The sequence below is a fragment of the Desmodus rotundus genome, chromosome 12 (assembly GCF_022682495.2).
Source record: "Desmodus rotundus isolate HL8 chromosome 12, HLdesRot8A.1, whole genome shotgun sequence".
Classification (NCBI taxonomy): Eukaryota; Metazoa; Chordata; class Mammalia; order Chiroptera; family Phyllostomidae; genus Desmodus; species Desmodus rotundus.
In genome coordinates, this window is record NC_071398.1 from 68,811,605 (window position 1) to 68,824,034 (window position 12,430).

A 12,430-nucleotide genomic window follows, 5' to 3' on the forward strand; every position below is an offset into this window, starting at 1 on the left:
TAAGTAAAATATTTTAATGATTTAAAACTTCAAATTAAATATTTCCCCCCAATCTCAGGTGGGGGTTAATTCATTACCCTTCCCCACACACCCACCGAGGCCCCCCGAAACCCGATGCTCCGAATACTGAGCTGAAGGGGAAGGGGAGGGGGCTGAGTCATCTCACCTCCTCCGGGGCTCTGTTCCTTAACTCCAGGTTAATCCTCTTCTTCATCTCCATGTCCTCCTGCTCTTCTGCTACTACTCTCCTCGGTTATCCTTACTGCCTTTCCCACTGCCCCCAACCCTCAAATTGTAAAAGATTTGGAAATGAATGAAAAGAAACGCAAATATAAACGCCCACCACCACCACCAGATAGGTGTGAGGAAGAAAGAAAAGAATAGCAAATGGAGTCCAAGGAGTTGGGACTCCAACTCGGCTGCCAACACCTCCTTGTCCACACACTCCGCGCGCACTCACATGCACACACACACATACACACCCGCAGTTCCTTCCCCTTCAATGGCTGCTGAGAGACTGAGCCTCCATGACACGGCACTGCCAACCCCCTATTCTACACTCCACCCACCTCCCAAATATATTGGTTACTTCTTTTACATCGCAATATTCCATTGGACTGCACAAATGTCTATCAGTCTTGAGGGCGGACCTGAACCAGAAAAGCTGTGTCTATTAGCTACGACCAAGCGCGCAGTTAACTCTGATAGGTCCGGGACTGTGTTCGTCCCGGGGAAATTATTTTGAATCCCAGTAGCCCCCCTACTTTTCTTTGTGTGGTTGGCGCGCTTTCCCTAGGTTCTCGGGCGGTTCTCTTGATTCCTGTAGGATTCGTTCAGGGTCTTTTTCTTTATGGTTTTAGTGTTAAAGGGAGAAAGAAAGCATCCTTCTTACGGCCCAAGTTGCGAGACTGGCAATTCAAGACGCGGCAACACATTGACTCCTGGCGGTTTTAAAGCACAGCTCCTGGCTTTGCAGGCAAGGTGCACGGCAATATGCACATAACATGAAAAGCATGACTTCGTGGCACTGCCCTGCCAGGGTCAGGCTTTGATGCAGAACCAGAGCCAGGATAAAGATGGCATTTTAACTTCCACCATGAAGGACTTACCGATTTTGAAAGCAGTTGGGCGAAATATGTAAGTTAGGCACCTTTAAATTAAATTACCCTGCAGGAATTGTTACTAAGGTAGTTGTTGCTGTAATAAACACTAAGGCCTTGTAGGAAAGACACTGCTGGCCTAATGAAAATCAGACATTTAATTCACAAAGAAATGGTACTGCCACCCTTCTCCTTTTGGTTGATTTCCTTTTGGTTCGATTTCCACGGAAATCGACAGGTAAAATTGTGCTTTTAAAAGTCGATCACTGTGGGATAGAAAAGAACGGGATAAGAATGATTTCTTGAAATTTGTCCCGAGAGTCTAATTTTTCTTAGTTCTTGCTTAAATTCTATCCTTTTCATTCCCCTACACAATTCTCAGGATAAACACCCAAATAAATTGAGTACGGTTTAGGGAAAAAAAGGATGAATTAGTCCAACCCCTCTCAGAGCTGAGTCGGCTATTTTAAGGTATCAGGTTCAAGACCTGAGGTTTCCCACCAGACGCTTCATCACTCCACCATCCCACCGCCTTCCCCCATACAGAGGCACAATTTTCAAGTAGGGTTACATTTAAAATGGAAATATTTGGTATTTGGCATGTTAACTACTTTAAAGAAAAACAAATAATGATTGTCTTTTCCTTTCTGTTTCCTTTGAATTCCCTGAAAGGGGAATTTGGGAAGATGAAAACAGGCAGAGAGGGAGAGCTTTTCATATAAAATGACATCTCAAGGGGGCCAACTTGGATTTAGTTAAATTCATTTACTTGCTTATTTTAATCAGGCTAAGGGAAGCCAGGGTGATATGAGAACTGAACCAAAATGGACTGAGGAACAGTTCAAGGGAGAGTTAAAAACCAAGGGAAGGAAAAAGGGGCTAAAAAGAAACCGGTAAGCACATTTTAGTACCAGCTCAGGAAGAAGTCCTATGTTCAGATCCCAGCAGCCACTGCAGAGTCTGGTACTCTGGATTGGAATCCCAAAGAGAGCTCAGGAACGGAGTTCAGGTTTAGGAGTCATCCACATGTGAGTGATAACTCACAAAATAGATAAACAAACTCCTAGATATAGACAACTGAGTAATGGCTGACTGAGGGAAAGGGGTTTGGGAGACTGGGTGAAAAAGGTGAAGGGATTAAGAAGTACATATTGGCAGTTATAAAATAGTCATGGGTTGTAAAGTACAGCACAGGGAATATAGTTAATAATATTGCAATAACTGTGTATGGTGCCAGGTGGGTACTGGAAACATCAGGGGAACACTTTGTAAAGTATGATTATCTAACCACTATGCTGACAACCTGAAATTGATACAAAATAATATTGAATGTAAACTGTAATTGAAAAAATAAAATTGAAATTTAAAAACAGTACACCATAGTCAGCCTAGACAGGAGTCCACCAAACAAAGTGAGCTTTCCCCCATATCCATTGTCCTCACCCTCTTATCATCTTTTAGCAGCATTACTTCAATACCTTGAAACTACCTCTTTCCAGTCTTAATCAAGCAGCCAGGACGAATAAGATGCTGGGGGAGAAAAAGATTCCCCATAGGGCTGGTGCATAGAAAGAAAGGTGCTTGGAAAGAAGTTGGATGAAGAAGAACATTACCAGGCTAGATGGGTGTATGGAGCTAAATGGATGAAAGAATGAAATGTGGTCAGGAGAAAAGCCAAGCTCACGGACTAGAACGTGTTTTAAGCTGAAGTAATGAGGCAGGGTTTAAATGGCAGAATGGAGAGTGAGGGTAAGTAATCAGGAGGTGGATGTAATCAAAGGAACAAGGAGTGGAATGAGTAAGAGGGCAATTCAAAATATGCCCTTTAATCCAACAATAAGATATATTACTTAACTCCTCATGTCTTCAATGTTCAAAAAACTAAAATCATCTATGCCGAACATCTTCTGTTGCCCCTTCAGATCCTCTCTTCACCCTCCTCCATGCTGCTCTGTGCTTTAAAATGCCTGGAGTTTGGTCTGTGGGTGATTAGGAGTTCAAAGAAGAGTGAGGTCGGAGTATTCATTCCCCTTCCTCAAGGCCAGGTCGTTACAGGAGGGCCTCCGCAGAAAGCCACAGATCTCTCAGGGCCGTGATGAATGCTGCAATGCACCTCCCCAGTTTTCCTTCAGAAATGAAGGACCTGCTCCCCCAGTGCTGAAATTGCTGCTGGAAGATGAGCTTCAGCTGTCAGCCCTGAAGAAAATTGCCTTACCCAAAGTTATACCTCCTTCAATGCCCCAGCCAGCACATTGCCCTGACCTAGACACACTGAAGGGTCATTCATCCCAGTTCCAGAGCACCCCTGCGCTGCCATTCAGTTTCTCCCACTGCTTAATCCTGCTCCCTTCTCCTCCCACAGATATTGAGACCAATATCATTTCCCAATACATGTTCTGAATGCTATTTCCACCTCAGAGTCTGCTTCCTGGGGAAGCTAACATGAGGCGACGGCCCTCTCCAAGTACCTACCCTCTGAGGAGGCCCAAATTAACCTATAGGGGAGATCACGTGGAGACATGTTGAGCCTACCTGAAGAAGGTGAGAGGTACCCACCCAGCCCCCAGCTTCTCCAGCCCCCAACTTTCCCAGCTCCACCCACTGTCTGATTGCAAGCACTTAAGAAATCCTGAGCCAGAACCACCCAGCTGAGCCCTCCTCAAACTCATGTCCCACAGAAACCATAGATAATAAAATGATCGTTATCGTTTTAAGCCTCTCAATTTAAGTTGTTATGCAGCAGTAGTAACTGAAACACATTTTTCTGACCAACCCTCACTAGTGCCCTCTTGCTCTGTATAGGGGATAATCATTCTGCTCTTTCCCTTATGCTGTTCTTGTACCTTAACCGAAAGGATTTTACCTTCTACGATTTTCTTAGGACCTAATAAATGTTCTATTTATCCAGCATTTATCCCATGTTGCCTTGCTACATCTCCTATATGTCATGTGGTTCTGGTTCCCCCAACCACATTGGAATTTTCTGGAGAGAAACCAAGCCAGCAGTGTGGCTTTTCCTGGCACCACTCACAGGACCTGGCAGTGTTGAGCACACAGTGGATACTCAAGACACGTTTAGCAATTGATTATGCCTCAGATAACTCTGAGGTGGCCATTTAAATTCATACTCCCATTAGGAAATAAAGAGTTTGGTTGATGCTTTCTTGGGGAACAGGTGACAGAGTAGGAGCAAAGGATAATTACAGACTGTTCTTCCTCTTAACTTTTTTACCTTTCTCTTTTCCAAACTAGTTAATTTTCAGTCTCAAGATAAAACCAAGCCAGTGCAACTAATGCCAGTGCATTCTCTCTCAAATTCAGAATGATTTGGAACCACCAGAAATCATTCCTACCCATACCTCTGAGGAATCCTGTCCCAGAAAATCACCCAACAGGTCACTACCACTCCCATAGCTCCAGGACAGATATTCAGTACTCGGGTTACACAAACAATTCTACATGCCCATTGGCTAATATCCTGGAAAACTCCTAGGTCAACACCCTCCCAGGCAAGGAACGCTGTTAGATTTGTATAGAGCCTTAGAGTTAAGGAATATATATCTATCTATTTATATTTATATCTATCAGAGGTGAGTTACCATTCCAAAAGAAAAAGAAAAAAAAACCCCTGAAGTTTATTGAGGTAAGTGGTACGATAAACTGTCTCCAGAGGTGACTGCCAACAGTTTCTTCCAGCCCCATGCACACATGGTACTCCTATCATGGGGTGGAATCTACCTCCCCGCCCCTTGAATTTGGGCTAGGCTTTGCATTCACCAATAAAGTGTAACAGAAATGACACTGTGCCAGTTCTGGGTCTAGCCCTTAAGAGGCCTGGCATTTTCTGTTCTTGCTGTCCCGAGAGCTGGTTCTCAAGTAAAGAAGTTCAACTACCCTGCTGGAGAGAGGCCATGTAGAGAGACAGACCCTAGAGGGTGAGCAACTATGAAGGAAGAGAGTCCAGACATCCCCCAGCTGCTCCAGTCACCCTGATGGATGCCCCAGCCATGTGAGTGAAGTCGTCATGGATCCTCCAGCCCTTGTCAAGTATGCCAACACCGAGTAGGACAGAGACAAGCCACCTGCCATGCCATGCCCAAATTCTGAAATCTTAAGTTAAAAAAGTATGCAGTTTTTAGGTGATTTCTTGGCAATAGATAACTAAAACAAGGGTATACGCAAGGTCCTATGATTAGAAATTGTGACGATAAATTTAAAACCTAGTTCCTCTAATCAAAGTTCAGATCTTTTTCCAAAGGTGAGCACTATAATCCTGTTTAAGTCATGTGTACAAAGTATGTTCCGCTCCCTAAAATATCATTCTTACTCCCTACTGATGCCCAGAATGCCACAAATAGATACGTGATAGTATGATCCCTGTTGAAATACGAACACTTCAAGATAACTAATAAAACTTAATCATTTTATTAAACATAGTTGAAAATATTTATCAGATTTTAAAATATATTTTATTGATATGCTACTACAGTTGTCCCATTCCCCCCACTTTATTCCCCTCCACCAGACACACCCCCTCCCACCTGCATTCCCCCCACTTAGTTCATGTCCATGGGTCGTACATATTAGTTCTTTGGCTTCTCCATTTCCTATACTATTCTTAACCACCCCCTGTCTATTTTCTACCTACCATCTATGCTACTTATTCCTTGTACCTTTTGCCCCATTCTCCCCTTTTCCCCGCTGATAACCCTCCATGTGATCTCTATTTCTCAGATTCTGTTCCTGTTCTAGTTGTTTGCTTAATTTGTTTTTTATCTTGGGTTTGTTTTTTTTTTTAGGTTCAGTTCTTCATAGTTGTGACTTTGTTTTCATTTTACTGTTGATAATTTTTTATCTTTTTCTTAGATAAGTCCCTTTAACATTCATATAATAAGCATTTGGTGATGATAAACTCCTTTAACTTGACTATCTGGGAAGAATTTTATCTGCCCTTCCATTCTAAATGATAGCTTTGCTGGATAGAGTAATCTTAGATGGAGGTCCTTGCTTTTCATGAATTGGAACACTTCTTTCCAGCTCCTTCTGGCCTCTAAGGTTTCTTTTGAGAAATCAGCTGATAGTCTCATGGGAACTCCTTTGTAGGTAACTCTCTCCTTTTCTCTTGCTGCTTCTAAGATTCTCTCCTTCTCTTTAATCTTGGGTAATGTAATTATGATGTGCCTTGGTGTGTTCCTCCTTGGTTCCAGCTTCTTTGGGACTCTCTGAGCTTCCTGAACTTCCTGGAAGTCTATTTCCTTCACCAGATGGGGGAAGTTCTCCATTATTTTTTTCAAATAAGTTTTCAATTTCTTGCTGTTGTTCTCCTTCTGGCACCCCTATGATTCGGATGTTGGAATATTTAAAGTTGTCCTGGAGGTTCCTAAGACTCTCCTCATATTTTTGAATTCTTGTTTCTTCATTCTGTTTTTGTTGAATGTTTATTTCTTCCTCCAGGTCCAAACTGTCGATTTGAGTCCCGGTTTCCTTCCCGTCATTGTTGGTTCCCTGTACATTTGCCTTTATTTCACTTTGCATAGCCTTCATTTTTTCCTCTATTTTCCTCTATGAGTATTTCCTCTAATCATACTCAACCAATTCTGTGAGCACCCTGATTACCAGTGTTTTGAATTCAGCATCTGATAGGTTGGCTATCTCTTCGTCATTTAGTTGTATTTTTTTCTGGAGCTTTGATCTGTTCTTTCATTTGGGTCATTTTTTTTGTCTGGGTGTGCCAGTTGTGTAGTAAGGAGCAGAGCCTTGAGTTTTCGGCAGGGCAGAGCAACCCACGTAGATGTGTTGTGGCGCTGTATGTGGGGGAGGAGTGCAAGAGGGAACAATGAGGCATGTTCAGCTCTCAAGGGGCTTTCACTCACTTCCGCTGGTACCCACAAGCAAATCGGGCCCTTCTGGTGATGATTCCCAGGTGGGTGGGTTTGTGTACGTTGCAGGTCCCTGTGGGTCTCTCTAACAAACTCTCCTGTGAGACTGGAAGTTTCTCCCACTGCCTCAACCCCCACAGGTTTTTTCAGTCAGAGGTTTTGAGGCTTTATTTCCCTGCACTGGAGCCCTGGGTTGCACAGTCTGTCTCACTCCCCAGTTGTTCCTCCTGGTTTATCTGCATGCAAATGTGGCACCATCCACTCTGCCAGCCAGCGCCTCACCCTGTCTGCCAGCCACTGCCTTGCCATAAGTCCCTTCTGCCCAGTTGCCCCTCTCCATCTCTCGTACCAGTCTGGATGAATATTTCTTCTTTAATTCCTTGGTTGTCAGACTTCCATACAGTTTGATTTTCTGTCAGTTCTGGTTGCTTTTGTTTTTAAATTTGTTGTTGTCCTTCTTTTGGTTGTGCAAGGAGGCACAGTGTATCTACCTACATCTTGGTTGGAGGCCTTATCAGATTTTTTAAAGAAAAGGTTTGGATTGTTGCCATGAATACTATAAAATGATTACACTACCCTACATTTTCCAGGTTTTTTCCAACCCCATTTTTTCTTTAATTTGGGATCCTTTTCTCTGTAGGGATAATTAAGTGGTAAAAAGGGAAGCATAAATATTGTTACAGTAAACCTTTGATTATTGCTATGTGAATATGAAATTCTGTAAAAATCTGCAAAAAATTTAGAATTCTAGGTTGAGATTTTCCAATTTGATTCACCTCTCTATGAGCTAACAGAGTGCAAACTAGTTCTAGCATTAGCCAAAGTCAAACAAAATTAGAAGAGTAAGTCTCCTGGAAATCCATATTGCAATATCAAATAGAAATGATTTAGCGATTCTGCACTCTAAAAATTATTGCATCATTATATTCTTCAGCACAGATATAAAAATGATTGACTTGATAGAAATTTGTAACCTTGGCCTAGCCAGGTGTCTCAATTGGTTGGATGTTGGAAATTGTCCTGCCTGGTTTCAGGAGCTGTAACCTCACCAACAGGCAAAAAGTCCCCATGGCTAGGGGACCTTGGGACCATGAGCAACTGTGGAGACAAAACTTATCCTCCAGGCAGGGGCGCAGCCTCTGCCCCCTTTACTTCACCTTGCTTGGCCCCTGGAGGATGGCTGGATAGTCAATGATGGGTAAGATTCCTCAAGGAAGGAACACCTTAAGATAGGCATAGTCTCGAAGGGGCCATCAGAGAAGGACTTAGGGGATTATGGAGGAGGGACAAAAGACCCTCACCCAGGCCAGGTCCCCAGTGTGGGGCACGCAAGAGGCAAACACACATTGACGTTTCTCTCCCTTTCTTTCTCCCTCCATTCTCCTCTCTCTATAAGTAAAAGAAATAAAATCCTAAAAAAATAAAATAAAATAAAATAAAATAAAATAAAATAAAATCAATAAACATATACTTGAGGAAGATTAAAAAAAGAAATTTGTAACTTTGATGACAAGATTACTTTTAAAAAATAACTTGAAACCTCTAGTTAAATATGAAAAATTTAATATACTTTGTTTTCCATTTCTCCCCAAGTCTCATTAAAATGACTTTGAAAGAAGAAGACCTAAACCCAAATTTGAAACTGTGGTGATAGATGTTAAGGAGACATTATAGTGAGCATTTCACTACATATACCAATATCTAATCATTATGTTGTATACCTAAAACTAATATGATGTTATATGTCAATAATATCTCAATAAAAAAATTTCAGATCTAAACCCAAAAGAACAAAGAGATTGAGCAAAGGGAAGACAGCTAATGAGAGAGCTCAATAAAATTTTGGAATCTGTAAAGCTGATGAACCATGTAGTTCAGAAACTTATGTTTTCCTTCTTGTGAAAAGGACCAATTGGTATAATCAGGCTCCTCTCAGCCTTTCATTCATCCACCTTAAGTGTTGTGGTCCACTCCACTTCATTCTCTTCGCTCTTAGGAAAGGGAACCTGTTTATCAGAATACACATTGGTCTTTGCTCCTCCTCACTGAAGTCTCCCCAGTCCAGGCTGCTTGATTTTGGGATACGGTGAGCAGACTCATTGACTCTCACACCCAACCTAGCATCTAATAGTAATACAGGTGATATGCTTAGCTCCATATTTATTTTTTGCTTTACTTCTCAGCTGATTCAGGACCCTTGCACAAAGAAGGAATGCCATTATTAGGATCCCCTTAAGAGATCCCAATAAACTAGAGGTAATTGTCTTAGCAGAGAGGAGAAACCTAACTGCTTGTAGGAGATTGAGAGACAAACTGATTTACACTGTAGAAGCCCACAAGGATTATGAATGTGGAAGCATTGAGAACCCTTGCAGATGAGAGTGAGGGTGGGGCTAAAACAGAAGAATTGGTTGAAGATCATACTGAAAGCAACTAAGTCTCTTCCCAACTCTGACACACAGAGATCAAATAAAGTAGTCTAAACTCAGAAACACCAGGCATACCTAAGGCCATATTAGGTATGATGAAAACTGGCAGAAAAAGTGAAAAAAATCTATATTTCAAACAGCGAGATCTCTCCCAAACAAGCCCCATTCTCTCCTCCATTAATCTTGCAATTGGGTGTATCTTCAGGTAAAAAGTTAGAGGCTTCCTCTCTAAAAAATGGACCAGTCTAGGGAATAAGTCCAGAAATATTGACAAAATGGTATAAACTGGCCAGATACCTCTCCCATTCCCTCACTGTGCAATCTATCAGTCAACAAGCTTCTACACATGATTACATCTTTTAAGTGCTCCATTCTTAAATGTGAATGGATAGGTAAGGATCACCAAATATTTTAGAAAATTCTTTCATATAAAAGCAGAACCAAAAAAATAAAGAAAACTGGAAAAAAAAAAAGAAAGAACTTAGAGGACCACTAAGCTGTATACCCAAAACCAATTCATAACTTTTAAATAATAATAAAAATTAAAAAATTTTTAAAGAACTCAGAGGAAACAGAAATGGGGCAGGAAGCAGAAGGAAATTTTTAAAAGAAAGTCTAAGTTAATATCATAAAAGATAATGCATTCATTAAGATAAAAGAAAATAATGCTATAAAAAGAATATTCATAGAGGAAAGATCTTATGAAAATTAAAAATATGAATGCAGAACTTAATTCAATATAAGGAGTGACAAATAAAGCTGAAGAAATCTCCTGAAAGTAGAACAAAATGCAAAAGATGAAAAATAGAAGAAAAAAGTTAAAGATATTAGAAATCAATCCAGAAAATTCAAAATATAATTAACAGGAGTTTTAGAGAAAGAAAACATATAAAACACAATTATAAAAAACAGTAATAATATGAGGAAGAGATTCAAGATAGTACCAGAGTAGGTAGAAGGTACACTCATCTCCTCCCAGGACCAAAGTGGAATGACATCAAAAATATAGAACAATCAACCTGAATAATCAACTGAAGACTAGCAGAACAGAAGTCTTATAATGAAGGATTTACAGAAGAAGCCACAACGAAACTGGTAGGAAGGACAGAGACATGAAAAAGGCTGACCCCACTCCCCTTAGAGGTGGCTGAGATTCCAGAAGGATATTTTAGCTGTGAAGGTTCCCCCTGAGGAACAAGAGGTCTCGACCCCATACCAGACTTCTCAGCCCAGAGAACCAAAACCAGAAAGAAGCGCCCACATAACAGGTGGCTATGAAAATCAGTGGGGATTCTTCTGCCAGAGAGAGGCAGGAGTCTTCTAGAGACACAGACACCCTCTTAAAGGGCCAACCAATAAAATCTCATTCACAGTCACTCACCCTAGGCTCCAGCAGAGCAGACTGGGGAGATGTGAGGAGAGACTGGGGTTTGTGGCTCTGAGGAAAGAGCTAAAGGAACAGCCACCAGGATTCCTGCACTGTCATTATCCCATACCTCAGATGTAATCTTTCTTAGGTAGAGAACTACCCTCCTTATGGCATCGGCCTGGGGGAATGCAATAGCCCAACCCTGCAAAGCTTGCACCCTGCTGAGGAGTCAACTACCTGGGCTGGGGTGTAGAGGTCTGGGCAGATTCAGGGTGTGTCAGTGACTGTGTTGTGTGGCTTTGGGGTGGTGGCCATTCCCCCAACTTTCCTGTGAACCTGACTAGTTCTTCCCTCTCACCGGAGATCCACTAGTTCCAATCTCTGGTCTCCCAGCAGCCCCACCGTTCCAACTCTAGGCAGCTCAAACTCTACTGAGATCTGGCTCCCAGAATCTGGAACAGACTAAGTTGTGTGGTCTAGGGCAGGGGCCATTTTTCCCTTGCACAGCTGACCTGTGCAGAGCCTTCCCTTCATGTGGCCAAATACTAGTCTGTTTGGGCCTCATAAACTCTGCTAGTCTCACCCTGAAAATTCTCTGAGACCCTGCCCCACCATAAAGGTCTTCAGGATCCCAGGAGGGGACAGCTAGACTCGGTATACCCTGGGACTTTTGCTGAGTGGCCTCAGACTCAGCACAGGCACTGAGTTTGAACCTGTATCAGTCTGGTGAATACCACTTGCCCCTACCTAGTGACTCACTGAGAATCTACCTCATGCAACTCCAGTACCAACAGGGGCTCTTTCAGTGACTGCGCCTCGCAGGCAGCCAGCAGGCAAAGACAGATCTCCAGGTGCTTTGGGCCTCTTGCTGACATGCCCCTGGCTTGGTGCTGGTGGAAACTGGCTTTGAGGTGCAGGTTGGTCCTTCCCACATACACCAAGGCCTAGCAAAGACAGCTGCAAACTGTGGATCACTTTGTAGCTCCAAACAAGTTGCCCAGGGCCAGCTACAAGAAGCATCTAACATTGACTTGCACCAGAGTCCCTCCCAAGAAGCCCCAGATCAGACACACCTAAGTAGCCAGCTTCAGACATCAGAGCAGGCTCCAATTAGCTTCACAAGTGGCTTATCCAAAGAGAGATCTCAGCAGGCACCAGACTCTGCTGAGGTGAAATCCACTCTCTGTGGTCAACACCTGCACAGGAGCTCATATACTCTGGTTGGGGTTGATCCTCATAGTCAGCCAGCCTGAGGGCCCTTCCCACATACTATTGGGCCAACAGCAACCAAGACTCAATTACAACAGGAGAGCTCACATAACCCACACAAGGGACATTCCTGGAGCACTCAGCTCAGGTGGTCAAGGAAACTGCTCTGTTGGGTCCTACTGGACACCTACTACATAAGGCCTCCCTATAAGGCTGGTAGGCAGAGCAGATCTACCTAATGCATAGAAACAAACACAAGAAGACAGCCAAAATGGGGTACAATATCTGCAAATCAATAAACATGATACACTACATAAACAAAATAAAGGATAAAAATCACATGATCATACCAATAGATGTAGGAAAAAAAAGCATTTGATAAAGCTAGCACCCACTTATAATAAAAACTCTCAGGAAAGTGGGAATAGAAGGAGCATACTTCAA

General features: G+C 42.5%; 1 protein-coding gene across 3 annotated transcripts in view; it reads right to left on the reverse strand.

The window, feature by feature from the left end:
* ANP32E (acidic nuclear phosphoprotein 32 family member E) overlaps window positions 1–12,430 on the reverse strand; it is a 35,772-nt gene that overhangs the window by 13,812 nt on the left and 9,530 nt on the right. The window contains exon 1 of one of the 3 annotated variants that reach the window (XM_024570136.4): window positions 167–554. The exons of 1 other annotated variant lie outside the window; for it this stretch is intronic. In XM_024570136.4, coding sequence (XP_024425904.2) covers window positions 167–220 — 54 coding nt within the window. In that variant the 5' untranslated portion in view covers window positions 221–554. Of the gene's footprint in view, window positions 1–166; window positions 555–12,430 lie in introns of those variants that run through there. One more of the 3 variants, XM_045203510.3, reaches the window with a different exon arrangement.